Raw genomic sequence first — 26,237 nt, 5'->3', positions numbered from 1 at the left:
ACTTATTCCTCGTTCCATATACAATTTTGCGATGCCAGCTTGGAATTAATGACGCATAACTGAAATGTAAAGCTGCATATTATCCATCGGGGTTGTTCATTAGCTTAAGTATTCTAGATATTGAAATAACAATGAGTGACTAGACAAGTGTTCACGTAGATATATTAGTTTTGTAACTCCCTTGGGTTATGGGATTAGTGTCATTCAGTCTACTCGATTCTTAGAATTGTTCAGCAAGTTTTTTTTTTAATTTTTAAAAAATGTGTGTATTATTGAAACATTCTAAAACTTTGGATAATTAAAAATGTTCCTTCGAAGTTTTGGCAAACGCCAAACTTTCCAAAAATGACACCCTTTTGAGGGATCTAGTGCAATTTCCCATCATTGAACTTCCATAAGGTTTAAATAAAAATAATTGAAACAAACTTGAAATTCAAAAATCGTTTGAATTTCACCTTTTTTAGAAATTTCAAAAGTATGACTGAGTTTTGTTTTTTTTTTGTGTTCATTACTCAAAACATTTCAGAAAATTTTTGATAATTTTAGAAACATATGAAAATTTGTTTTTTAAAACTTTTAACTGAGTTTTAAGAAAATCGTTTTTAGTTCCCACTGTTGTTACGGTAGCCCAAATGTTTTTAATTTTTAGATATTTGAAAGAACGTTTTTTGGCCGGCAAGTAACTTCAAACGGTAGCTTATATTACTTGCTACCAGAATCAGCTTCCTTTACGCTGATGTGATACGCACAGAGCTGAAATTTTTCCGCCTGAAAATGGAGTCTTATTTTTTTAATATCCTGATTATATAATGCTGAAATTGATGCGTGTGCTGACAGATTGTTTTTAAGATTATTTCAAAATAACAAGGAACGTTTTTCATTTTAATTTTAGACTTCAAAGAATCAAATTCGAAAGTACTCCCTAAAAATATGTAACTACATGTGAAGCTGTTGTGTTTTCAAAATTTCTTATAGTTTTTTAGAAAGTTCTGACTTTTTTTAAAATTAAAAATAAAATTACCTATACATCAAATAGCAAAAACACAATTTGAAACAATTCTACTGGTTCAGAAAGTAATTTTTAAAAATGCATAGAAAATTGTTGTTTTAGTATTATATATTATGTCTTAATGGACCTAATATCATAATTAAGCCCTCCAAACTTTTTAACATCTTTCAAAATATTCGGTCAAAGTTTTGTTATATAGAATTGTCAATTTTCCAAAAATGACGATTTTTTATGAATTTTGAGCATGATCGTCTTTTATTCCCGTTTTTTAAATCAAACTATGTTCAAAAATGAAATTTTCAGATCAAAATGAGCAACTCCACTTCCTCAATGTCTCTGGTATTTTCCAAATCAATGGAGGATGTACAATCAGACACCACTACAAAAATATTGGCCCTAATCCAACTATCCTATGGGATCCCATCGTTGGTGTTGATGATTGTTTTCCTGGTTTTGCTCACTGTATCGAAAAAGTACTCCAATTCTTTTTACAGACTCGTACAGTTTGATCTACTTGTGGTAAGCTATTTCAGTTTCTGTATTCAATCTGTCAATATAAAAAATATTTTCCAGAACATTTTGATTTACACAAACTCCTGGTTTGCGGTTCGGATCGACAAGCATCCTGTGGTGATTCCATTTTTGAAATGGTTAACAGAAGTATTCCCATCTTTTTTGACATGGGTGGTGTACCTGGCATATATGTTCCTGCATTTGCAGTTTGTTTCTGCAGTTGTGCTGAGTGTGCATAGAATCACATCAGTTTATTTGCACATGAACAATGATAAGGTTCGTTGTGTGGTTCCTATCTAGCTTGCCACTCGCGCAAAACTCCAAACGTTCAAAAATTTCATTTGCAGTATTGGAATCTCATTTTCATATTCTTCTGCCTTGGATCCATCCTGTACAGCTGCATTTGCAACTCACTGATTCCTGGTCACATTGTCGAGGTCTCAATCTTAAATGGAACACTAACCAAAACGACATATGTTGGTGTATATACTGTGGCTGTCAGTGTCACTGCCTATTTTTCGGCGGCCTATTTTTTTTTACTCGTCTCGGTTGGAATTTCCACATCGTGGATTGTAACGAGGAAGATTGAGTGTTAGTTTCTTATGTATCATATTATAGTTTTGAACTTTTTGAGTGTTCAAACTAGGGGTGAAAAAGCTTGCGGTAGCTGGCAGTATCGGTCGGTGGCGGGCGTTAGAGGGCGTTAGCTGGCGTTAGCGGGCGTCAGCGGGCGGTAGGGGGCGGAAGCGGGCGGTAGCGGGCGGTAGCGGGTAGACATCTGATTTGGCAATCCTAGTTCTAACTCAACAATATTTGTTACAGCGATGAGCCTCACAAATGGTGGAATCGGGAAAAAATTAAACAAAATCGCAGTGACCTACGGTTCAATCTACACTGGAATCCTTTTGTGGAGTATCATAAGCGCTTTGAACGCGAACTTCAACTTTTTACCGGACTTAATTGTGAAGTTCAACTCATATTCACTGCCGTTCTCCTCGGATATGGTTGGTGGACTTTTTGAGCTTTTTCTATTCGAGTTTTTTTCAGATGACGCTAGCTCTACCGTACATTCTAATGGTATACGACACAAATGTGAAGCAGGACGTGTTTCGGAAAAAGTCGGTATCGGCGAGCAACAGCAGGATTATATCGTCAAGTTTTGTGATAACTAGACAGTAATTTGTAAATGGAATATTTTCTGAATTACATATAAAATAGTTTAAAGTCGTGTTTTGCTACAATATGAATTTTACAGATTTACATATTATTATAAAAGCTAAAAAGCATATTATTATAAAAGCGTGAAAGCTAAAAAAATAAGATAATGGAAATGCGATCCATACCTCTAGCGCTATGGATACGGCAGTCAAATACAGTATTCACGTTTGCACTAGGCTTTGATTTAAGCCACATCCGAGCCATGATCTGTGCCCGATAATCTAGTTGTGGGTTGCTCCAGTTAGGGCGGGGTGAACTTAGGGTACGGGCTGGGCTTGAACTCGTGGCCTCTAGACTGCCGGCGGCCACCATTACCGACTGAGCTATCCTTGTCCTAGTTAAGTTTAGCCTTCTTGTAGCCTAAAGCTTCCATGTTATAGCGGCGTGGCGCGGAGTCGGCGCCTCACGCCGGCCGGTCTTCGCCACGCTGTGAATTTTGGCGTGAAGTTATTTGGAAGCGGCCGACAAGTTCGGGGTTCCGCGCCGCACTATACAAGCAGGTACCTTGCGGCGTTAGTGGCGGCATGAGGCGGTTTGAGGTGCCTCACAGGCCAGCGAGGGCGCCTAGCCGGCTCCGGAAACCTATTTTAGCCTAAAAAATAAAACACCAAAAACTCCAACATATGATCAGGTATTCAACCAAAGTTCTTTCGATTACTAGTCTTTCGGAGATCTCCAATTCATCTCATTTTAGCTTCCTTCCTCTTTGTTTTCAGACAGAACTTTACCCGAACCTGCCAATTTGTAAAGCACGTGCATACGTAATATAGAGTCTCTTTAGACTTGTTCACTTTTTTCAAGAACATTAAATCTTTGAAAGTCTTACTTCAAATTTTTAAAATATTTTTCTCTTAAATAATGTATCAACAATATATAACTGGTGTGATTGCATTTATTGTAAGCTACATTTTCCTTGAAACACAAAAAAAACCAAAAAAAAAACACAAATTATGCTCGAAATAATTAAAGTTTATAGATCACATTTTCTGGAATTTTCATAAATTTATCAGTGATATATGCTATCAATAAAACTCCATCCATGAGCGGATCATTTGGTATTATAACGAAAAGTCAGGTTGTCTGTAACATGATTATGTGCTCAATATATATTTTGTTTGTGCTTCCTCTGCAGTTGAGGTAAATTGCAGTTTTGTCTAATTTGATTAATAAAAAAAGTTCCAGTTCCCTATCCCATTTTATACCAATCTCTCATTATTTTGGAACCGCTGCTCAGACTGTCTACATAATTTCCAATTTATCTCATTTCCTTAACGCGCTCAATAGGTGCTGTGCACTATTTATGCCGCTATGGTATACTCATATTTTTAGGTAAGTGCGAATGTTTTTTGAAAACTTAACAGTTTCAGTCAACTTTTTTCAGTAACTCAAAAACCGTTTTCTATCGTAACTTTATATGGATTTTTTCGATAATATTCTGTATTACACTCTATGAATTTTTCAAGTGCTTTTTATTATATGCCCCGAAATCTTGGAGTTTTCAATTTGTACAAAACCCAGTTTGCAATCAAATAACTTGGTATTTAGATTTTAATTTCAATTGTTCAATCATAATTATAACACTTATTATCGACCTTTTGGTTGCCTTCGTTGGAAGAAAACATTCAAAGACACTCCCTGTTGGATCCGAATATTCGAAAGTTCTTCGGAAACGGGATTGGAATTTTGTGAGGCAAACTTCTTCGCAAGGTTTTAATAATTTTGTGGGTGTACTCGCGTTTTATATTGTGGCGCCTCGTATTAGCGATGAATGGATTATTTTGAAATTTTTTGTTATATCTTTATGGGTTTTTATGCACGCATTTGATGGGTGAGCAAGAATTGTTTATTTAGCCTCCCAAGGCATAAAGAGTGTTCACCACGCCCGCCATACTCCCGCACACTCCGTGAGCCCGCCCCATCACACTTTTTGTATTGCGGCCGACGCTGCGCTGGACCGCGAGATAGCTGTGAGGGCGGCGGGAGTATGAGGAGTGGTTTGGGGCGGGCGGGCGCAGGGAACTACTCCTATGGGGTCAAGATGACCAAATATCATAGTGAAAATTTTCAAAAAAATTTTGGAATTTTTTATTTACCTTCAAAAGTGGCAATCGCTCAGTTTTTGCCACTCATTCTGTTCTGAAATTTGGCAATTTGCCAAAACTTTGGCTGGAAGTTTCAAAAAATCTAAAATTTTTTGGAGTGTTTTATTATGATATTCGGTTGTTTTGGAATATTTTAAGTGCAAAAATAATCATAAAATATGACATAAAATTTTCAGAGCAATAATTATAATTTCAAATCACGAATTACGAGCTGTCTTTGAGAAAAGTGAGTGGGAATGGATTTTATTAAAATCGCAAAAAAAATTCCAGAGTCCGTAATTTTGGTGGCACCCCCATCTCGAAATCCGTCTATTATTGGAGCTAACTTTTAATTTTTTGATTCAAAAATGTTTTTTGAATATTTAATTAATATCGACTTTTGATTTTAGTTTTCAATTTTCTTTTTTTTTTAATTTTTTTTTGGTTAAAAATCCAATTTTTTTTATTTCCGTTCATTTCTCCATAAAAAAAATCAATTTCTAAAAAGTCAATTGTTTACAATGTGTTTGCGGTTTTCGATTTTAAGTTTTTCGAATTTTTTGTTTTTCGGCTTTCAAAAAAAATAGAAAAATCGAACACTTTAATTCTCTGAAAAAGTTCATTTGCAATCTTAAAGTTGTATCTGAATTTAGGCCCGCGTCTAAGTTCTTCTGATCAATAATCTCCCAGAGATCTTTACTTCTTCTCATTTTAGCTTCCTTCTTTTTTGTTTTCAGATGAGGCTATTCCCTGAACCTGCTATTTTATCAAACACACAGTCTAAGTAGTAGTAGGAGCCCTGTTGACTTTAGTATTTTCTAGAAAATTAGAGATTTATCTACGATTGCCAGGTCTCACTCGAAATTATTTTTCCCCTGTTCAATTTCAAAACATAATGTATCAACAATGGATTACAGCAGCGATTGCGTTTACTGTAAGTCATTATATATTTTCAAAACATGTCAGATATATGCAAAACTATGTACCGTGGTTATAAAAGTTGAGATTATAAAAGTTGAAGCAAAAATATTGCTTGTGAGTTTTTCATTGGGCGTGAAAATACGTGAAACGAAAAAACGTGTGAAAATGGTTTTTCAAAAAAATTAAAAATGTCTTAAATCAGAACAGCAACTTATTTTTTTCAATTAAAACTTGAAAATCAATACTTTACGCAATTTCTTGAAAATCGCAGGAGATGCTATAACGCGCAGCTTTGGGTTTGAAATAATTTTTGGGGTCTTCCAATTTTATGATAAATTCATGAAATCCTAGAATTCGAGGTTTCTGAAACCATGCTTCTAAATATTTCTTTTTCCGCGAAAAAAAATCGCAATTCTTCTATAAATTTTAGGAGCTCCTATAGCAAGCGCGCGCAAGGTAGAACAGGGGTGTTCGGCAAATCTCAAAATTTGCCGGTGCTTGGCACATTTACCGTGGTTAACAAACTCGGAAAAATGTGATATTTTTGGCGGTTTTTGGAGCACCAATACTACTGAATTTATAGCACACTTCTGGTTTTTTTTTGTCATTTTACTAAATTTTTGGGGACAAAATCTATAGTTTCTGTCAAAATTGAATTGTTTTTGATGTGTGCGGCAAGTTTCAAAATTTGCCGAGCTATTAAATTTTATAGATCACATTTGCTGGAATTTTTATAAATGTATCCGTAATATATGCTATCAATAAAACTCCATCCATGAGCGGATCATTTGGTATTATAACGAAAAGTCAGGTTGTCTGTAACATGATAATGTGCTCAATATATGTAGTGTCTGTTCTTCCATTGCAGTTGAGGTAAATTGTAGTTTTTTTCTAATATGTTAATAAAACAAGTTCCAGTTCCCTATCCCATTTTATACCAATCTCTCATTATTTTGGAACCGCTGCTCAGACTGTCTACGAAATTTCCAATTTATCTCATTTCCTAAACGCTCTCAATCGGTGCTGTGCAGTATTTATGCCGTTATGGTATACTCAAATTTTTAGGTAAGTTCGAATGTTTTTTGAAAGTTAACAGTTTCAGTAATTTTTTCCAGTAACCCAAAAACTATATTCTATCGTAATTTCCTATGGATTTTTTCAATAATATTTACCATATCAATCTGTGAAATTTTCCAATGTTTTCTAGTGTATGCGCCAAATTTTTGGAATTTTCAATTTGTGATCGACCCAGTTTGCGAGGATATAACTTGGTATTTAGACTTTGTTTTTAATGGTTCAATAATGCTAGTAACGTTATTTATTGACCTTTTGGTTGCTTATAAGGCAAGAAAACACTCTAAAGCCCTCCCCGTTGGATCCGAATATTTAAAAGTTTTACGAAAACGGGATTGGAACTTTGTGCGGCAAACTTTTTTGCAGGAATCGCAAATTTTTGCGGTGTATTCTCATTTTACGTAGTGGCACCTCGTATTAGCGATGATTGGATTATTTTGAAATTTTTTGTTATATCGCTTTGGGTTTTTATGCATGCGTTAGATGGGTGAGTAAGAAATGTTTTTGAAATGAATAAAATACTAGGTAACTGTTCTTTTTCGATTATTAATCGACTAGAAAGACAATTGTTTGTTTCATTCGTCAAAAGTGGAAATTGATGTTTTCAGAGCAATAATTATGGCATCAAATGACGAGTTACGAGATGTATATAAGAAAAGTAAGTTGTCAGCCGTCGCAAAAATCGTATTAATACTTTCAGAGTCCGTGATGGCACATTCACCTATTTTGTACATTGTTCAAACGAGGTTGTAATCTATAATCTAATAATGAAGCGATTAATGTGTTCTGTGAATTTAAACCTTGTACGAATAAAAATCATTGTTATTGTTAATCTACCGTGTTGTTACGTTACGTAAAAAGTTCCCTAATGAATTGTCTAGCCAGGTTCCTTAAAAAATCTGTAAAAACTACTCAACATCGATATTAACTACTTTTAGTTGCTCAAAAATCATGGCTCGAGAAGATTTGGTTGCATTTATGACTTTTACGGTAAGTGCCTAGAAATTCGTACCTGGCAGGGCTGTAAGTCGGTTGGTAGGGCAAATGGAAACTTTTTAGTGTTTGAGCAAGTACTGATTTGGAAATAGTTACTTCGGTTGTGCTCTAATCTATGTAATCATTCGAAAAAAAAAATCAAGAAAAACTTGCCCACACGTTCAAGAAATACGTAATACTAACCTACCAGCCGACAGCCGACAGCCTACATCTGAACACTTTATCTAAACATTATATCTAAACCGAGGCTGATTTTTTTGAAAGAATTTTAAACTGTAATCTTTATAGGCACGCCACTTGCATTTGCAAAAAAATGTCTCGTCGAGACCAGGTACCAGGGGAATAATTATAAAATTTTAATAGGTTGTTTATAAAAATTTGATAATTATTTTCAAACCCATTTTCTGACACTGTGAAAAATTCACTTTTGCCCCACCTGCCGATTTTACAGCCGCATAGTCCTGGTACCTGGTCTCGGCGCGACGTTTTGTTTCATGATAATATAAATAGGTATGTGCCTTTAAAGATTACTGTTATTCAAATTTTTGATCCATCTCTCAAAGTTGTTTGGTAGGGTTATAGGGTCGTAATGAAAATGAGCTTTATATCTAATTTTTAGATATCACTTTTCGGAATTATCATCAACTTTTTGGTACTATTCTCAATTGGTAAAACTGAATCAATGAAAAATTCATTCGGAATTATTACCAAAAACCTAGCGGTTTGCAATATCGGGATGTGTGGTCTTTGCTTATTTTTCCTGTTTCCAATGCAATTAGCGTTTGTTAAATAATTTTCAGATTTGTTGCAAATTTTCCAAATTTTCAGACCTTCCAGTTTTCTGGTCGATAATTCACATTTCATTGGAGTTGTGGGCGAGTTTATTTACGAGATTTCAAATTTGTCACATTTCTTAATTTCACTCAACCGATTTTGTGCCGTGTATCTACCGTATTACTACGCGCCAATTTTTTGGTAGGCGTTTCTAATGAGGTTGTAAAACTTTTTTTTTCACTTTAGTGTCTCAAAAACCAAATTATATCTAACTTTTGTGTGGTTGGTATCTATCATCGGATGCACCGCCATTTATGAAGTTGCAAACTGTCATCTAGAATATGATTCCAATCTCTGGAATTTTCAATTCATTGAAATCTCTAAATTTTGCGAAGAGATCACTTGGTATTCTGATTTTCTCATCAACGCAATCATTACCATAATCACATTGAATCTTGATCTACTGGCAGCCTATAAAGGCAGGAAACTATCACGAGCTCTACTTTGTGCCGCTGGCCTGGAAGTTTCTGAAGCTCAACGCAAGAGGGAATGGAATTTCGTGAAGCAGACGTGTTTTCAAGGCTTGTGCAACTGTTTAGCAGTACTTTCATACTATATATTTGCCCCGTTTATCCATGATGATTGGATCATTTTCAAATTTTTCTTAACTAGTTTGTGGATTTTCATGCATACAGTTGATGGGTGAGCGCAATGGTTTTTTGTTTTGAATTTTGTGTTTGGTTTTTTGGGAGTTTTAAGCTTTTTCAAAAACAAAGTTTTTGCCGGAAATTCGAAGTATTCGAAAAAAAAAATTGAGCGGGAAATTTTAATTTTCCCCCAGAAATTTCTAAATTAAATTAATCCCTAAAATTTTAACTTTCAGAGTGATAATATTTGCCTCAAACTCCGAGTTGAGATCAGTTTTTATGAAAAGTGAGATTCGTCTATCTTCTCCATTGATAATTGATTCGAACTTTCAGAACCAACAACTATATCGGCCATTAAAGTATCTCAGGCGTCACGCGTTTTATAAAATTTTTAATAAAGTGAATTACAAATGTTCTGTTTTGTTCTAAATTTACTGGCATTTTAACCGTTCACATGAAATTCTAATTTAAATTTTCCAATAGGTATACTTGCGTGCCTCACAATTCTATGATCTTTTATATAGCATTAATGATGATAATTTCTCGCTAGTTGTAGGCAGAGTTTGAAAATTTTCAGATGGAACATGCGATACGTTTTTTCAAAGTTTCTCCCAAACCTAATAATCGGCTAATCTATTGAGGAAGCGATTAATAAATTCTTCGAATTTGAAACTTGTACAAACAAATAACACTGTTATTGTTATTCAAATTACGTGAAAAATACTTCCTCAGCCAACACAAGTTCTGTAACGTTTTTTTTTAATTAATTGGAATTCTTGTGAAATTCTTCGAATGTTGGCACAAATATTAAAACTTCCTCATTCTGTCTATGTTTTGTTTCAGTTTTTATTCAGTTGGTTCAGATTTTTTTTTGGAAGTAAATGAATTGACTATCATTCCTACAAATTCATTGAAAATACAAATTTGAAGTATCTAAGAAAAACAACTAACAATCTGAGGCCTAGATATCTGAATATTTTTTTTGCAAATTGAGATCTACAATTTTTATGTATATTGAGATCCGTTTGTCGATTTGGTTTTTGAGAAAAAAACAACAATTTTTACGAAAACCACCTAAGAATATAAATTCAATTTTAGCAAATGTGAGCTGGCTAAAATTACTTCCGTTTTCTTTCTTAACAGTTTATGAAATAGCAATTGTCTACAATTATATCATGCATACTTTTGGAATAGTGCATCTGAGATTAGGCCTATAGGATTGCTCCAGATAAAGAGACCTAGTTGAAAACTGAAAGTGCACTCTTTTCCAAAAAAATTTCTCTAGTAAGGTGGTATTTTTCAGTTTTTCGTCATTCCAAAACTAATAATTGAGTTATGATCTATGACAATCTAATAGGGAAACTATTGATGTATTTTTTAATTTAGAACTTATACGAACAAAAATTTCTGTTATTATTGTTTAAACGTGTTACCACGTAACAAAACGCTCCCTCTTGAATTGTCTAGTCTGGTACCTAAAAATCTGTAAAACCTACTCCACAACATTGTTATCTACTTTCAGTTGCTCAAAAACCATGGCTCAACAAAATTTGGTTGCTTTCATAACTTTTACGGTAAGTGCTAAGACAATTGCGTCGAAAATACAGCCCCTGGTCTCGACGCGATATTTTTTTTTTGAAAATGCAAAAAGCATGCGCCTTTAAAGGCCGAGCAGCGTCAGTGGGGAAATTGTTAAAAACCACTCCTTTGGTCCCAAAATGACCAAATATCATGATAAAACTTGTCAAAAAAATTGTGAAAATTTTTTATTTATTGTCAAAAATCTCATAATTTTGGAAGTCGACCAAAAAAAATTTTTTTTTCGACATTTTTTATGTTTTAATTTTGTTCAAATTATTTGTATCAAAACATTGTAGGGGTCGAAACATGCGACATTTCTTTAAATTTCTTCAAAAGCTCATAATTGCCAAAACTTTGACCGTAAATTATGAAAAATCTAAAAAAAAATTTGGAGTGTTTTATTATGATATTCGGTTGTTTTGGATCATTTTGAGTGCATTTAGACAAAATCCCCACTGGCGCTACACCTTTAAAGCATACCTATGATACCGCAATGGCCAAATATCAAAGGTAAAAAGTTCTAAAAAATTCTAGATTTTTAAAAAAATGGATCAAATTCCAAATTGAATTGTCGCCAAGATTTTTAAGCTTGATGGAGCGCGCTTGCATTATTCTAATTTTATTCATCAATTTTTTTAATTTCTAATTAGACTCGAGACTAGATGCCTTATTTGTGGCTTGGTACTACGGACTCAATGAAAATTAGTTCACATTTAAATTTTAGGTATCACTCTTCGGAATTGTCATCAACTTTTTGGTATTATTCTCAATTGGTAAAACTGTTTCAATGAAGAACTCATTCGGAATCATAACCAAAAACTTAGCGGTGTGCAACATCGTGATGTGCGGTCTTGGACTATTTTTCCTGTTTCCAATGCAATTAGCGTTCGTTTAATAGTTTAAACTTTTTTGGTAAAGTTCGAAAATGTTCAGGCCGTCCAGTGTCTTGGTTGATAATTCTCATTTTGTTGGAGTTGTGAGCGAGTATTTTTACGAGAATTCAAATTTTTCACATTTCTTAGTTTCACTCAACCGATTTTGTGCCATGTATCTACCGTTATATTATGCTCCAATTTTTTGGTAGGTGATTCTAATGAGGTTATAAAACTTTTTTCTTCAATTTAGTGTCACCAAAACTAAATTTTATCTAACTTTTCTGTGGGCTGTATCTATCATCGGATGCACTGCGATTTATGAAGTTGCAAACTGTCATCTAGAATATGATGCCGATTTCTGGAACTTGCAATTCATCAAAATATCTGAACTCTGCGAAGAGATCACTTGGTATTCTGATTTTCTCATCAACGCAGTACTGACCTTAATCACGCTGAGTCTTGACCTACTGGCAGCCTATAAAGGCAGGAAACTATCACGAGCTCTACTTGGGGCCGCTGGCTTGGAAGTTTCTGAAGTTCAACGCAAGAGGGAATGGAATTTCGTGAAGCAGACGTGTTGTCAAGGCTTGGGCAATTGTTTTGCAGTTCTTTCATACTATATATTTGCCCCGTTTCTCCATGACGATTGGATTGTTCTCAAATTCTTCATCACCAGTTTATGGATGTTCATGCATGCATTCGACGGGTGAGCTCAAACGCTTTGGCGTGAACTATGATTTTAGTTTAAAGGGGGTGTAGTCTAAATTTTTTATTGGGCACTAACTGTTTTGAAAGTACCAACTAATTTAGTGTATAAAAAGTTCTGTGATAAAAGAAAAAAACTCTAATAGCATTCAAAATCCCCTAAAAATAAGAATATTTTCAGAATGATAATATTCGCTTCAAACTGCGAGCTGAGATCGGTTTTTTTCAAAAGTGAGTTTTGACAAACTACTACAATTGATTTGATTTTAATTTCAGAGCAAAGGAACAGTTCTATGATTAAAGTAACTTATTCATCAAGAGTTTTGTGAAATTTTTTTCAATAAACTGAAATTTTTGTGAAATGCTTATTTTTTAATCTTTTTTCTTACTATTAACAGTCAAAGAAATCGCAAATAAATTATTACTAGTATTCTAATACATATATTCTCGTATATAGTGTAAATCACATCACATTTCTTAATTGCACTCAACCGATTTTGGTCTGCCTATCTATCATTACTATGCGCCCATTTTTTTGGAACGAGGTTATAAAAAGGTTTTTCTTATTTAGTGTCACTAAACCCAAGTTATATCTAATTTTCGTGTGGATTGTATCAGTCATCGTATGCACCGCCATTTATGAAGTTGCAAATTGTCATCTAGAATATGATTCCAATATGTGGAATTTTCAATTCATCAAAATTTCTGAACTGTGCGAAGATTATGAGTGACGATTGGCTAATTTTGAAATTTTTCATAACTAGTTTGTGGATTTTCATGCATACAGTTGATGGGTGAGCACAATTAATTTCTTTGGATTCTTTGGATTTTTCTTTGGTAAATCTTTGGGAAACTCAAATTTCACCATCAAAATCTTGGCGAAAACTTCGAATGTTTTCAGATCACCATTTTCACGGGATATTCACACTTTCTCGGAAGCAAAGACTTAGCCGAAAATTTAAATTTTCCCCAAAATTAAAAATTTTTTTAATCCCAAACATTTTTACTTTCAGTTTTTGTGAAAAGCGAGATTCGTAAAACTCCCCCACCGTTAATTGACTTGAGATTTCAGAACCAACGACCATATTGACCACTAAAGTTTCTCAGACGTCTTTTAAATTTTTTTAAAATTTTTGTGAATTTTTTCTATTCCGAATTTTCTATAATTCTAATATATTGGTTAATGTTTATACTGTCCAATAGTTTTAGAGAAATGGGTCTTAAGCCGATAAATGGTCGCAACTCCAGAGATTTTTGACATCAAAGCGACATGGCTCACAATTCTATGAAGTTTCTTCCTAAACTAATAAGTGTGTGCATTGTTTAGACGGGGTTATGATCTATGATAATATAACAGGGAAGCTATTAATACATTCCTCGAATTTAAAACTTGTACGAACAAAGAACTATTGTTATTAAACTTACGTGAAAAAAAGCTTCCCTCTTGAATTGTTTAGTCTTGTTACTAAAAAAATCTGTAAAACTACTTACTCCAATACATTGCTAAATACTTTCAGTTGCTCAAAAAGCACCATGGCTCAACAATATCTGGTTGCTTTTATGACTTTTATGGTAGGTTCCCAGAAATTGCGACAATTGCGTCAAAAATACAATACCTGGTCTTGACGCTAAATTTTTTTGAAAAGGCGAAAAGCGAGCGCCTTTAAGGATTACTGTTATTTAAAATTTTTATCCATTTTTCAAAGTAGGGATCCCAGCCGCCGCTGTGTGTGTTCAGTAAAGTGCGAAAATTAGTTATTTGGAGCGGCCGACACGTACGGGGTTCCGCAACTTTGCGTGAAACGAGTAGCTTGGTGTGTGCGCAACGTAGTGCGAGCAGGTGGTTGTTTGGGAGCGGCCGACACGTTTGGGGTCCTGCGCCGCGCTAGATACATGCGGCGTGGGTGACGCCGTGAGGCCGGCGCGAGCGCCGTTGCGACGACCACCTCACGGGAGCCCTTTTTCCTAGTTCTTTGCTAGGATTAAAGCGTCTAAAAAAATGAGCTTCATATTTAACTTTAAGATTTCTCTCTTCGGAATAATCATCAACTTTCTGGTATTATTCTCAATTGGTAAAACTGTTTCAATGAAGAACTCATTCGGAATCATGACAAAACCTGGCAGTGTGCAACATTGTGATGTGCTGTCTATGCCTATTTTTCCTGTTTCCAATGCAATTAGCGTTCGTTTAATAGGGCCCTTTTTTTCGGTGAAGTTCGAAAATGTTCAGGCCGTCCAGTCTTCTGGTCAAACATTCACATTTCATTAGAGTCGCGATCGAGTTTATTTACGAGATTTCAAAAATAACACATTTCTTAATTGCACTCAACCGATGCTGTGCTATGTATATACCGTCTTACTACGCGCCAATTTTTTGGTAAGGGAACCTAATGAGGTTATACATTTTTTTTTTTCAAATTTCAGCGTCACCAAAACCAGGTTCTATCTAACTTTTGTGTGGTTGGTATCTATTATCGGATGCACGGCCATTTATGAAGTTGCAAGCTGTCATATAGACTATGATTCCAAACTCTGGAATTTTCAATTTGTTGAAATCTCTAAATTTTGCGAGGAGATCACATGGTATTCTGATTTTCTCATCAACGTAATAATCACCGTTACCACATTGAATCTTGACCTACTGGCAGCCTATAAAGGCAAAAAACTATCACGAGCTCTTTTAAGTGCCGCTGGCTTAGGCATTTCTGAAGTTCAACGCAAGAGGGAATGGAATTTCATAAAGCAGACTTGTTTTCAAGACTTGTGCAATTGGTTAGCAGTGCTTTCATACTATATATTCGCCTCGTTTATTCATGAAGATTGGGTCCTTTTCAAATTCTTTATCACAAGTTTATGGATTTTCATGCATGCAGCAGACGGGTGAGCTTAACTGTTTTTTCTTTTTTTTTCTTTGGTAGTTTATACAATATTATTTTGTTGATTAATGTATTTTTAAGCCGATAGAATATCATAAATCATCCAAATTGGTCCCCTATCGACGTAAAATGTACCATAATCTAGGGCTCCCGTGAGGTCGCCGGCCTCACGGCGACACGACGTCACTCCAGCAGCATGTATCCAAATGTATAGTGCGACGCGGAACCCCGAACGTGTCGGCCGCTTCCAAAAATGTATTTTTCGTACTTTACCTTTCGTACTATAAACGGCCAAGATATGAAATAAATGGTTGATAATTCCAAAAAAGATAACTTTGAACATCTGCGGCATGAAAAAAGTTTTAGCTAAAATTAGTGTTTTTTTTTGGAAATTTTGAACCGCCATAAATAGTTTTGAAAAAATTTAAAAACTTTTTTTTAGAATGTTTAACAATAGCTTTTTTCATATAAAAATTAATACATGACACTTTTTGATTGAAAACGCACTAAAAATGAATATATTTTCAGAGTGATAATATTTGCTTCAAACTGCGAGCTGAGATCAGTTTTTGTCAAAAGTAAGATTTGGTAAGCACAACAATCGATTTTATTTTAATTTCAGAACCCACAGTCATATACTTCATTTGATAAAGTTTTTTTATTTATCATTGTGAAATCGCCATCATAAATCGAGAATCATATCACCCATATTAGCCAATAGTTATTGTGTACACTGTACAATAACTATTGGCTAATATGGGTGATATGATTGTGCTGGCCTAAAAGATATCAACTTTTAGTTTTTTTTTTTTTGAAATAATTTCGCTGATTTTTCAAATAAGTATAACTTCAAAACTAGAATTGCTATAGAAAATTTTTCAACTGGTAAAGTATAGCCCGTGGTCAGTTCTATATGTTTTTATATGATTGATTCATTTACTAAAATCATGGCAAGAAATACAGCGGACGACATCTCGTGAGTCGTAATGAATCGCAAATTTTTTGTATTTGTTTCGAAATTTGCTAGCTTTTATGTATATTTTCAGACGGAATTCAAATCTAAGTAACGTTTTTAAAAACAAGTCCGTAGTGATTAATGACACATGATTAAAATTATCATATACGTGATTTGATGCATCACAGAAAAAATTTACGCAATTCGTCACAGTCAACATGTGCGACTGATCATATTGTCCGCTGGGAATTTTCAGGAAGAAAAATGAAGAGAAATCTGGTGTAATGCTCCAATTAGCAAAATCCGCCTACTATTCTGACCAGAATTTTGATGAGAAGAGGACTTGAACTCAACAATGTACGTTTAGAGTTTCTTACTCGTTTTATTAGAGGCTTCCAGTAAAAAATCTTTCAAACTTTTTGTCCCAAAAGCGTCCTAAAAATGTTTAGGAAGCACCAGTATACAGTAATGACTTGTTTAAAAAAATTAAAAAAAAATCCTATTTTTTCTAATTTTTTTTTTTAATTTTTTTAAATCAAAGTAACGGCCGAATTAAATTTGAATTTCCGCACAAGTGAATGACGTCATTTTCGATGTTTTTGCGTTTTTGGCTAAGTTCATCTTATCTTCTTGATTGCCAGAAAACGCGAAAACATCGAAAATTACGTTATTCATTTGCGCGGGATTTCAAATTTAATTCGGCCATTTCTTTATTTTTTTGTAAATTGAAAAAAAAACCATTAAAAAAAATTCAAAAAACATTTCTGAAATTTTTTTACAGTTATTCTGGTCTATATACTTGGACTGTATTCTGTCATTTAAAGCAAAAAATATTTTGACCTTTAACCATGAGTAGATCATAAAATTCGAAGTAAATTTTTTTTTGATAAAATTGACGATTGCCAAAAAGTGGCAAAACTGAGGTTTTCCCAATTGTCAAAAAATCACCTTAAATTTATAATATGTACTTTTTTGAATTTTTTTGCTTCGATGTTTTGTCATTTTGACACCATGTGGGCGCTACTTTTTCTAAACATTAATTTCCGTTTTTCATGCTATCATTGTCATATCGTATTGATGTCTGAAATTCCTTATTTAGAAAATACTCGAAAATACGTCTGAAAACATTGGATTACAGCTGTTACAATCTAGCTCACACATAATCATTGTCCTGTCTGAGCGATAATGTCAGCACTGCCAACAATGTTCATAATTTATAACCATTTCGGTGAATCACCTTGGAACCGGAACTGATCTTTTTTGTGCTTGAATTCGTATAGTCAGACGCAAAAAAAAAGATTGATAGATAATTCCTAAGAGATTGTAATTAGTCAGGCAAAATATATAAAAACCGAGCTTCTTTTCGAAGAATCTAGATTTTTATTCAAAAACAAGCATTTATTGTATTTTTTTTCTTTGTTTTTTTTGAAAAGCTAATTTTAGATGTTTTTGCCCATTTTCTGACGATTTTGGAATTCTCCAATTTTCTGTATTTGAGGTTGGCATTTTTTAAATAGTATTTTCTAAATTTTTTGTGGTTTTTTTCCAGAAGATCCAAAAGTGAGAAAAACAATTTTGGCAGAAAAGTCAAATTTTCTGAAAAAAATTTTGGCCGGAACATCAAATTTCATGAGTAAAAATTGACTGGAAATTCAAATATTCTGAGAATAAATTTTTGTGGGAAATTCAAATTCTATGAGAAAAAAGTTTGGCGGAAAATTAAATGTTTCTCAAAAAACTTTCGGCGGAAAATTTTAATTTCAGCAAAAAATTTCGGAGGGAAATTCAAATTTCCTGTAAAAAATTTTGGCGGGAAATTCAAATTTTCTAATAGTAAGAAAAATTTTGGCAAAAAATTCAAATTTCCTGTAAAAAGCTGTGGCGGAAAATTCTAATGTTCTGCGAAAAACTCCGGAAGGAAATTCAAATTTCCTGTAAAAAACTTTTGGTGAGAAATTCAAATTTTCTAAAAAAAAATAGTTTGGCGGGAAATTCAAATTTCCTGTAAAAAATTCGGTGGGAAGTTCAAATTCTTGAGAAAAAATAAGGCAGAAATTTCAAAATTAAGAAAAACTTTTTGCTGGAAACTCAAATAATTTTTCTGAGATAAAGTTTAAAACATGTTTTCAATTTATTTCACTGTAGCTCTCAATTTCAAATTTTTACTTCTACCTGTATTATATCCCTATCCCTGTACATATTATAAAATTCCATATAAAAACTTCCAGAAACAACCGAAACAACTAACACAATGAAGGAAAACTTCACAGTCTACATGGAAGATGTCACCATTGACTCAACAACTGAGATTCTCACATTGATCCAGTTGATCTATGGTATCCCGTCTATTCTTTTAATGATTTTTTGCACTTTCCTTGTTGCTTTGGGAAAAAAGTACAGAAAGAGTACATTCTACGTTCTTGTGCTTTTTGATCTTATTACGGTAGGGTTTTTGGAAGTTTTTTTTAAATTGAAAATTGGATTTTCCAGAACATTCTGGTCTATGTAAACACTTGGATCGCTATTCGCATTGAAATGCATCCTAGCATGGTCTTCGTCTTGAAAGCCATAGAATCTACATTTCCATGGCTTTTGACTTGGCTGAAATATCTTCCATATTGGTTTTTCCACATGCATTTCTGGACGGCAGCACTGTTGACCATTCATCGATTGACATCGATTTTGTTTCCCTATCAATATGAAAACGTGAGTTTAAATCTATTTAAATCAGGTTATCGCGAGACCTGTTTGATGTCGGCTGCATCGCAGAGCACCTAAATTTGTTTAAATTCCAGTTTTGGTCCCGTTGGAACCTGCTTGTATTTCTAGTGGTCTGTTTCTTCAGTCACCTCCCTAAATATCTTTGGGATGGGTTCCTCTACGAAGTGTACATAGTAAATGGGCAACTTATCTGCATCAACTTTCCAACTACACTGGACCAGGCAATCAATGTGGTTGCCGCGTTTTCGGCGATCTACTTCCTATTGAACTTGGCCATTGGGCTGAGCACAGCGATTTTGGCATCGAAAAAAGTTGAAGGTACTATCCGAAATTTTTCCCTCTTTTTGGAGATTTGTATAATTCTCTCTGAAGATAACTTCATTTCAAATTTAAAATTTCAAAAAGTTATTGGCACATTCACTCGGCGCAACTTATTGAAGCTTTTAAGTAAAAAAGCGATTATTTTCATATCGTAAAAATATTTCTCTACATTTCTCTTTAAAGGTGGAGTAGCGTCAGTGGGAATTTTGTTTAAATGCATTTATAATGATCCAAAAAAACCGAATATCATAATAAAACACTCCAATAAATTTCAGATTTTTCATAATTTCTGGTCAAAGTTTTAGCAAATTGCCAAAATTTTGAAAAATTCGAGCTTTTGAGAAATTTCAACGAAATATCGCATGTTTCGACTTCTACAATGTTTTAATACAAATAACTTGAACAAAATTAAAACATAAAAAATGTAGAAAGCATTTTTTTTTTGGTCGACTTCCAAAATTATAAGTGGCAAAAACTGAGTAATTGTTCCTTTTTGACAGTAAATAATAAATTTTCAAAAAATTTTTGAAAAGTATTATATTTGGTCATTTTGGGACCAAAGGAGTAGTTTTTAACAATTTCCCAACTGGCGCTACTCCACCTTTAGGTAAAAGTAAATTTATTTTCGGGATTTTTTTAGTGTGCCAAAACATTTCCTTGAACGGTGCGAGGTGAGAGGCAGGCGTCAGGCCTTGAAACCATGCATGCCTTCCCTGGAAGCCCTACTGGTGGGCACTATCGCAAATTTACCGGCTTCCTTTCTCTAATAACCGAATTGTATGCTATATTCAGAAAGATGCTCTCTCTTTTCCAGTTGCATCTTCATCCAAAATGAACATCAAAAAGAAGCTCACTAAGATTTCCCTGACCTACTCAGTCGTCTACACCGCAGAAGTTATTTGGAGTGTGCTGAACTCTCTCAACTCTTTTTTCCACTTCTTACCGCCATTTTTCGTGAAACTCAATACCAACTTGCTGGTTTTCGCGTCGGATATGGTTAGTTGAAAAGCTTAAATCTTGAGTCAATAATATTGAAGTTTTCAGTTCACGCTATCTCTCCCATATATTTTGCTGGTCTACGATGTAAACGTCCGAAGTGATGTGTTCAAGAAAAAACAGCAAATTTCGAATCAAGGAACAATAGTTTTTGTGTCGAATCATTAAGTGTGTGAAATAAAGTTTAATCTTTAATCAGCATACCAAAAAAAAATACCAGGTGCAAAAATAATGTAATCAAATTTTGGTGACTTATGGAGTTTGTTTTGCTTTCTATCGCATTTATTGCATTTTAAGATTCAAAAATTCATAACTTTATGCACTCAAAAATATGTCTTCAAACAAAGTATCCTCAATGGAGGACATCAAGCTTGACCCAATTGTCCAGACCCTCACTATAATCCAATTGACATACGGGGTACCGTCCGTGGTTTTAATGATTAGCTTCTTCATTTTAATGAGACGGACTCAGATATATTCAAACTCTTTTTATCGACTTGTTCAGTTGGATTTGTTAACGGTATGGTGCATCAGGTGAACAGAAAAATTATCTACCGTATGCTCTGAGTTTGGAAGCGTTTTTTTGTAAACTCAAATCGCAGTGTTCACAAAAGAATTCTAAAACTTTTAAATCGGATGTTCTTTCCTGAAAACGAGCCGGGTAGGGTTTCCATGGGAGTCAGGCGCAGCTTCAGGGCTTGCAGCCGGCCTCCAATCTGCTCGCCTCGCCGGCCTGTCTCATTTGGCAGGTACACACCGAATAGTGCGAAAGGTGGTTCTTTCGCCGCGGCCTACACTTTTCGGGTTCCGCGCCGCACTATACAAGTGATGCTGCTTGCGGCTCGAGGCAGGCGTTTTGGCGCCTGCATGGAAGCCCTAGTACGTGTTCGGTAGAGCGCACTTACGCACTAGAGAATTAATATAATATCTGCTAAATCAGTCAAACTTCCAGAACATTTTTCTCTATTTCAACACGTGGCTTGGCATCCGAATGGCAATGCACCCGTCCTTAATATTCATACTAAAATTCATCGAGCAATCAATACCCGGATTCCTCACATGGTGCAGATATTTCACCTGGTGGTTTATGCACATTCAATTTCTAACTGCATCAGTTCTGAGTGTGCATAGAATTACTGCAATTTTATCTGCCGCTCGCTATGAGAAGGTAAAATAAATTTAAATTAAATTAAACATAAACATTTCATTTAGTCCTGGGCGCGATACTATTTTGTGTGTGGTATTTTATTTGCATTATACAGTTTTCTGCCAAGTCTGCTGTGGTTTGGGTTTACCAATGAAGTTGTTATATTAAATGGAACACTTTCTATTATAAAACATTCCGGGACAATTGTCAAAGCAACGAATGTTACCGCAATATTCTCCGTAATTTATTTTATTGTAATTTTCTCACTGGGAGTAGTAACTTCCTGCATGTTCACCAGTTAAGCAAAAGGTAAAGGCCGCTACTTGTTTCTTGGAACAAAAATTTATTTAAGAATTCTCGTCAACCTACGAAAAAATTACCAAAAAATTGACAAAAATTGCACTGACCTATTGCTTTTTGTACGCTGGAATTTTATGTTGGACGGTTATTACTGCACTCCATAATCAATATAATTTTCTTCCCAGTTTTGTTATCAAGATTAATCAAACTTTTTTAGTCTTCTCATCCGATTTGGTAAGAAAATTTAAAGTTTTAAACTAAGTTAAACATTGGGAAACAAGTTTCAGATGACCTTATCATTACCATATATTTTGCTTATTTATGATACAAATGTCAGGAAGCAGGTGTTCCCCAAGAAGCCGAAAATTATGAGCAATTTTGGGTTCTCGAGTTTTTTAAATTCCTAATTCCTGAATTTTTTTCGAAGAATAAAGTTTTGTGAAAGATTGTCGCCCGCTACACGCTTATGACCGCCTGCCTACTTTTCTGCTAAATGCCTACCAACGAGCCTACTTGAGCAAAACCCCTTATAAAAAGATTTTTGATGTAACACTTTTCTGTTTATCATTTCAGAGATCGAGTTTTCAACTGGGAATTTTGGAAATGTTTCGTTGACGTCTTTTCTACCCTTCCAGACAACTATCGTATAGTTATCCTCCGATATGCTTGTTTTGTTCCAGTTTGACACTCATAATCAGAATATTTTTAAAAGCGTCTAGAACAAGTGAGTAATCTGTAATCAGGCGGCGGCGAGACAACCGGAGAACTCAATTCCCGAAAGGATGATAATTAGCAATAGCCACGAGCTCAGACTCATACTTCATAAACACACAGATTCTCGTCATTTCAACTATTTTAATAGTTTTAACGTGTACTCTTGATTCGAAGATATGTCTCAAAGTCCGAGTCCACCAGCACCAATTATAACATCGATGGAAACTGTGGAAATCGAATTTTCGGCAAAAGTATTCACTGGATTTCAATTGTTCTATGGAGTTCCTTCTTTTATTATCATGAGTGTTTTGTTTCTACATTTGGGCTCTCGCAAACATTATACCAATTCGTTTTATCGGCTAGTACAGGTGGATTTGCTTACAGTATGTTTTTTTTTGAGTTTTCTGGAAAAATGATTGTTCAATGTGATTTAAACTTTTCACGGAGGTTCGAAACCCTTCAAAGGTGGAGTAGCGCCAGTGGGAATCTTTTAAAAACCACTCCTAATAGTAAGATTTCCAAATAACCAAATATCATAATAAAACTTTTCAAAAATTTTATTGGCCGGAAAAAATGGCAATTACTGAGTTTTTGCCACTTTTTGAAAAAAAAAACTACGACACAGTCAAATGTCCTTATCCCTATAGTGTTTAAATAATTGTTTTTCAAACATAAGTAAACCAAAAAGTTCGAAAAAGTTATTTATTAATTGACTTCCAAAAAACTGGGAAAAACAGAAAATTTTCAAATTTCTAAAAAATCATGTAACTTTTGGATTTTTTTTTTGAATTTTTATAGTGATATTTGGTGGTTTCAAAGCGATTTCCCCACTGGCGTACTTAAGGCAACCAAAATTTGCCTGGTGCCTACAACTGTGCCTATAAAAAATGTCGAACATTTAAAGTCGAATATGAGACCAAAATTTCAAAAATTAAAAATTAGGCAGTTTAAAATTAACCGGATTCTGATTTAGTTGTCGAAAATTTTAAAATTTGGCAATTGTCATTTTTTGTATTTTTTTAAACAATTCTCAATATTGCCGATTTCCGAATTTTTCCGATTGCAGTACATCCGCTGAATATAAATAAAATGTATAACTGGAACTTTCTCAAACTCCCAGAAATTTTTGAAAGCCATAAACTAGAAAATACTTGATTGTTTCCATAATTTTTGGTCTCTTGAGAAATTTTCAAAATTATATCAGCTATTGGTATGAATCATGATGCTTTATAATTTTGAAACATCGCTTTTTTTCAAATCGGCAATTTCTCGAAATAACAATATTTCAGAACATGATAATCTACGCGAACACGTGGACCGCAATTAGGCTCGAAAAACAGCCATCGTGTATTTTCCTTTTAAAATTGGTGGAATATTATATCCCGTCGTTCTTGTCCTGGTCTAAATACCTCACATTTTTCTTCAATAACATGCAATTCTTGTTAGCGGCCGTTTTGAATGTTCATCGGATTTCTTCGGTTTTGTACCCGATGAGTTGTGAGAGGGTTGGTCTTTTTGAAAAGTTTATATTTTAAAATTTTGAAAAAGTTTCTCGAATTTTTGAAAATTTCTTTTGAAAAGTTTCAGAAAACTCTCGAATCTCTTAAAAATTTTTTTAGAATTTTTTAGAAATTTCCAGAAATTTAAATTTTTCAGGAATGTTCCAGAAAGTTGCTGGAAATTTTCAATTCTCACCAGAAATTTTTAAAGTTTAAAATTTGAAATTTCACCAAAATTTTAAAGAAATATTGAAACTTGAATTTCCCGCCAAAATTTTTGTCTCAAAATTTTAATTTATTGCCAAAATGTTGCTCTCGAAAAATTTTACTTTTTTAAAATTTTTCTTCAACAAAATTCGAATATCCTGCCAACAAATTTTCCCGAAAAAATTTGAATTTCCCTGCAAAATGTTGCTCTTTAAATTTTGAATTTCCCGTCACAGGTTTTCTTTGAAAATGTAAAATTTGGCAATATTTTTCTTATAAAATTTGAATTTCCCCCGATTTTTTTCTTACAAAATTTGAATTTCCTGCCAATTTTTTTTTCTCAAAAATTTTTCTTTTAAAATTTGAGTTTCCCGTCAAGCATTTTCTCAGAAAATTTTAATTGCCTCCAAAATTATTTCCACTACATCAAAAAATTTTCACACGTGTGCCCTACAGTACTTTTACCGTATCACATTCGTAGCTTCAAGAAATACTGTAAAAACTGGAGCAGGTGCTGGTGACCGTGGCATACCAAACAAATGTTCTAATTGAAACAACTTTCAGTTCTGGTTTCGCTACTACGTTCTAGTATCGTTTGGCTTCTGTATCTACAGCTATCTTCCTCGCTTTTTGTGGGCTTCCAAATTCACAATTGAAGTCAATATTGTCAATGGAACACTGACAAAATTCCGGTATCCCGATGTCATGGATCAAGCCATAAACGTTACTGCAATTTTCAATTTAATTTATTTCACAGCAATTATAATAATTGGTTTGACAACTGTGCTTTTGGTGTCGAATAAGGTGAAAGGTAACTTGTTTTAGTTGTGTATTTTAATTTTTTTAATTACAAGTTTAAATTAAATTTTCAGTGATCTCCCAGGCGAACAGTTTGGTTAAGCGGAAGTTGACAAAAATTGCCATGACATATTGTTTAGTTTTTGCTGTTCAACTCGCCTGGACAACAGTAAACAGTTTGAACTCCTACGTTAAGTTCATACCGGATATAATATTGAATGTTAATACATATATTCTTTCAATTGTCTCTGATCTGGTGAGCCTAGTTTTCAGTTTTGCCTCAATTTATAAATTTTATTTAGATAACTTTGGCGCTTCCTTGGATTTTGATAATACACGATGGAAATGTACAAAAAGATATTCTGGGCAAAAAGAAACAACAAGGGACGATAGTAGTTGTGTCTTCAGCAGCCTAAATTTTTTTTTTATTCTTATTTCGAATAAACCGTAAATAATTAAGCGACAACAAATCTGACCCATAATATGCAGCAAGAAATATAACTTTTAATGAGCAAAAAAAACTCAGTGTTAAGATCAAAACCGAAAAAATCAAAAAATCACATCAAACTGCGTACATATTTTACACATATTTCGATTATTTTTTGTTTATTGTAGCGTAAAGTTTTGTGTACCAAGGAAGTAAAGATCAGCAACATTTTCCATTTGTAAGAAAAATAGAACTGGACCGAAGCGATTATGGGTCCAAAAAATGAGCATAACATCTTTTTCGCTGCTTATCGATTTTTTTTCGAAATTTTGAGAAATCATATTATTAATCATGATCTTCTGTTTGGCGGGAGTTTTACAATTTTCTGGTCACCCCTAGTGCTTTAAATCGGAGCTAATTTTTTCAGGTTTCTGTGGATGTTGCTCAGTTTAAACGTAGAGTTCGATGAGAACCACAAAACAAATTTTGAAGTTTTTTTTATTTGAAAATTTAAAAAAAACAAAAAAAAAACACATATCGAGAAATCTTAAGCACTTTCTCATATTCGATCCCTGTAATGTCGGGATATGAATATTTTAAACATATTATCTTTCACCGCTAAAGATAATTTTGCCACCCAATACCGACTAAATTATCAGCCAGAAATTTGTTTTCAACAAAAATTACAAAAGGATCTTTGAATTCTTATGCCCGTAGTTTGAGGTCTTTCGCGTCACACTTCAGAAAATTTTGTTGATGAATCCGCTGAAGCAAGCCCATCCACACATCATTTGTGATCTTGATCTTTTGTACGTTTTTGCAACGGCCCTTTATTCTCAATTCTTTGGAGAAAAAATTAACCAATAATCATAATTTGTGTTG

General features: G+C 34.0%; 7 protein-coding genes and 3 pseudogenes across 10 annotated transcripts; all 10 read left to right on the top strand.

Moving 5' to 3' along the window:
• Positions 1-1,318: 1,318 nt before the first annotated feature.
• On the top strand, positions 1,319-2,701 carry srg-58 (Serpentine receptor class gamma; the record flags this gene model as incomplete). The annotated part of the gene is made up of 5 exons (NM_071349.1): positions 1,319-1,528; positions 1,583-1,798; positions 1,870-2,113; positions 2,345-2,526; positions 2,570-2,701. 5 exons carry the CDS (start codon positions 1,319-1,321, stop codon positions 2,699-2,701), a joined length of 984 nt encoding a protein of 327 aa, NP_503750.1.
• Positions 2,702-3,598: 897 nt separating this feature from the next.
• Positions 3,599-5,174, top strand: srx-28 (7TM GPCR serpentine receptor class x (Srx) domain-containing protein; the record flags this gene model as incomplete). The annotated part of the gene is made up of 6 exons (NM_071348.3): positions 3,599-3,637; positions 3,717-3,877; positions 3,923-4,069; positions 4,122-4,568; positions 5,019-5,068; positions 5,113-5,174. 6 exons carry the CDS (start codon positions 3,599-3,601, stop codon positions 5,172-5,174), a joined length of 906 nt encoding a protein of 301 aa, NP_503749.3.
• A 542-nt stretch (positions 5,175-5,716) lies between these two features.
• On the top strand, positions 5,717-7,569 carry srx-27 (annotated as a pseudogene). The gene is given in 6 exon segments: positions 5,717-5,755; positions 6,455-6,613; positions 6,659-6,805; positions 6,856-7,182; positions 7,185-7,304; positions 7,426-7,569. Coding segments are annotated over 6 exon segments (936 nt in total).
• A 198-nt stretch (positions 7,570-7,767) lies between these two features.
• Positions 7,768-9,619, top strand: srx-26 (G-protein coupled receptors family 1 profile domain-containing protein; the record flags this gene model as incomplete). Its single annotated transcript, NM_071346.2, has 6 exons — positions 7,768-7,806; positions 8,432-8,592; positions 8,641-8,787; positions 8,833-9,288; positions 9,470-9,519; positions 9,567-9,619. 6 exons carry the CDS (start codon positions 7,768-7,770, stop codon positions 9,617-9,619), a joined length of 906 nt encoding a protein of 301 aa, NP_503747.2.
• A 1,149-nt stretch (positions 9,620-10,768) lies between these two features.
• On the top strand, positions 10,769-12,723 carry srx-24 (G-protein coupled receptors family 1 profile domain-containing protein; the record flags this gene model as incomplete). Its single annotated transcript, NM_001028499.2, has 6 exons — positions 10,769-10,807; positions 11,539-11,699; positions 11,748-11,894; positions 11,940-12,395; positions 12,576-12,625; positions 12,671-12,723. 6 exons carry the CDS (start codon positions 10,769-10,771, stop codon positions 12,721-12,723), a joined length of 906 nt encoding a protein of 301 aa, NP_001023670.2.
• A 234-nt stretch (positions 12,724-12,957) lies between these two features.
• C24B9.18 lies at positions 12,958-13,188 on the top strand (annotated as a pseudogene). The gene has a single exon. A coding segment is annotated over exon 1 (231 nt).
• Positions 13,189-13,927: 739 nt separating this feature from the next.
• srx-25 lies at positions 13,928-15,862 on the top strand (annotated as a pseudogene). The gene is given in 6 exon segments: positions 13,928-13,966; positions 14,418-14,522; positions 14,524-14,576; positions 14,625-14,771; positions 14,819-15,274; positions 15,799-15,862. Coding segments are annotated over 6 exon segments (864 nt in total).
• Positions 15,863-18,476: 2,614 nt separating this feature from the next.
• On the top strand, positions 18,477-20,431 carry srg-62 (Serpentine receptor class gamma; the record flags this gene model as incomplete). The annotated part of the gene is made up of 5 exons (NM_001380620.1): positions 18,477-18,668; positions 18,716-18,931; positions 19,021-19,264; positions 20,082-20,263; positions 20,312-20,431. 5 exons carry the CDS (start codon positions 18,477-18,479, stop codon positions 20,429-20,431), a joined length of 954 nt encoding a protein of 317 aa, NP_001367562.1.
• A 115-nt stretch (positions 20,432-20,546) lies between these two features.
• Positions 20,547-22,154, top strand: srg-61 (Serpentine receptor class gamma). Its single transcript, NM_071343.4, has 5 exons — positions 20,547-20,783; positions 21,216-21,431; positions 21,476-21,719; positions 21,763-21,944; positions 21,998-22,154. The coding sequence occupies exons 1-3, from the start codon at positions 20,595-20,597 to the stop codon at positions 21,710-21,712; spliced, it is 642 nt and encodes a 213-aa protein (NP_503744.3). The 5' UTR covers positions 20,547-20,594; the 3' UTR covers positions 21,713-21,719; positions 21,763-21,944; positions 21,998-22,154.
• A 446-nt stretch (positions 22,155-22,600) lies between these two features.
• srg-56 (Serpentine receptor class gamma) lies at positions 22,601-25,344 on the top strand (the record flags this gene model as incomplete). The annotated part of the gene is made up of 5 exons (NM_182416.1): positions 22,601-22,807; positions 23,714-23,929; positions 24,695-24,941; positions 25,003-25,184; positions 25,231-25,344. The coding sequence occupies 5 exons, from the start codon at positions 22,601-22,603 to the stop codon at positions 25,342-25,344; spliced, it is 966 nt and encodes a 321-aa protein (NP_872216.1).
• Positions 25,345-26,237: the final 893 nt, after the last annotated feature.

The sequence above is a fragment of the Caenorhabditis elegans genome, chromosome V (genome assembly GCF_000002985.6).
Source record: "Caenorhabditis elegans chromosome V".
NCBI classification, from domain to species: domain Eukaryota; kingdom Metazoa; phylum Nematoda; class Chromadorea; order Rhabditida; family Rhabditidae; genus Caenorhabditis; species Caenorhabditis elegans.
The sequence above is the reverse complement of the archived record's forward strand: the minus strand, read 5'-3'. Positions and strand labels throughout refer to the sequence as shown.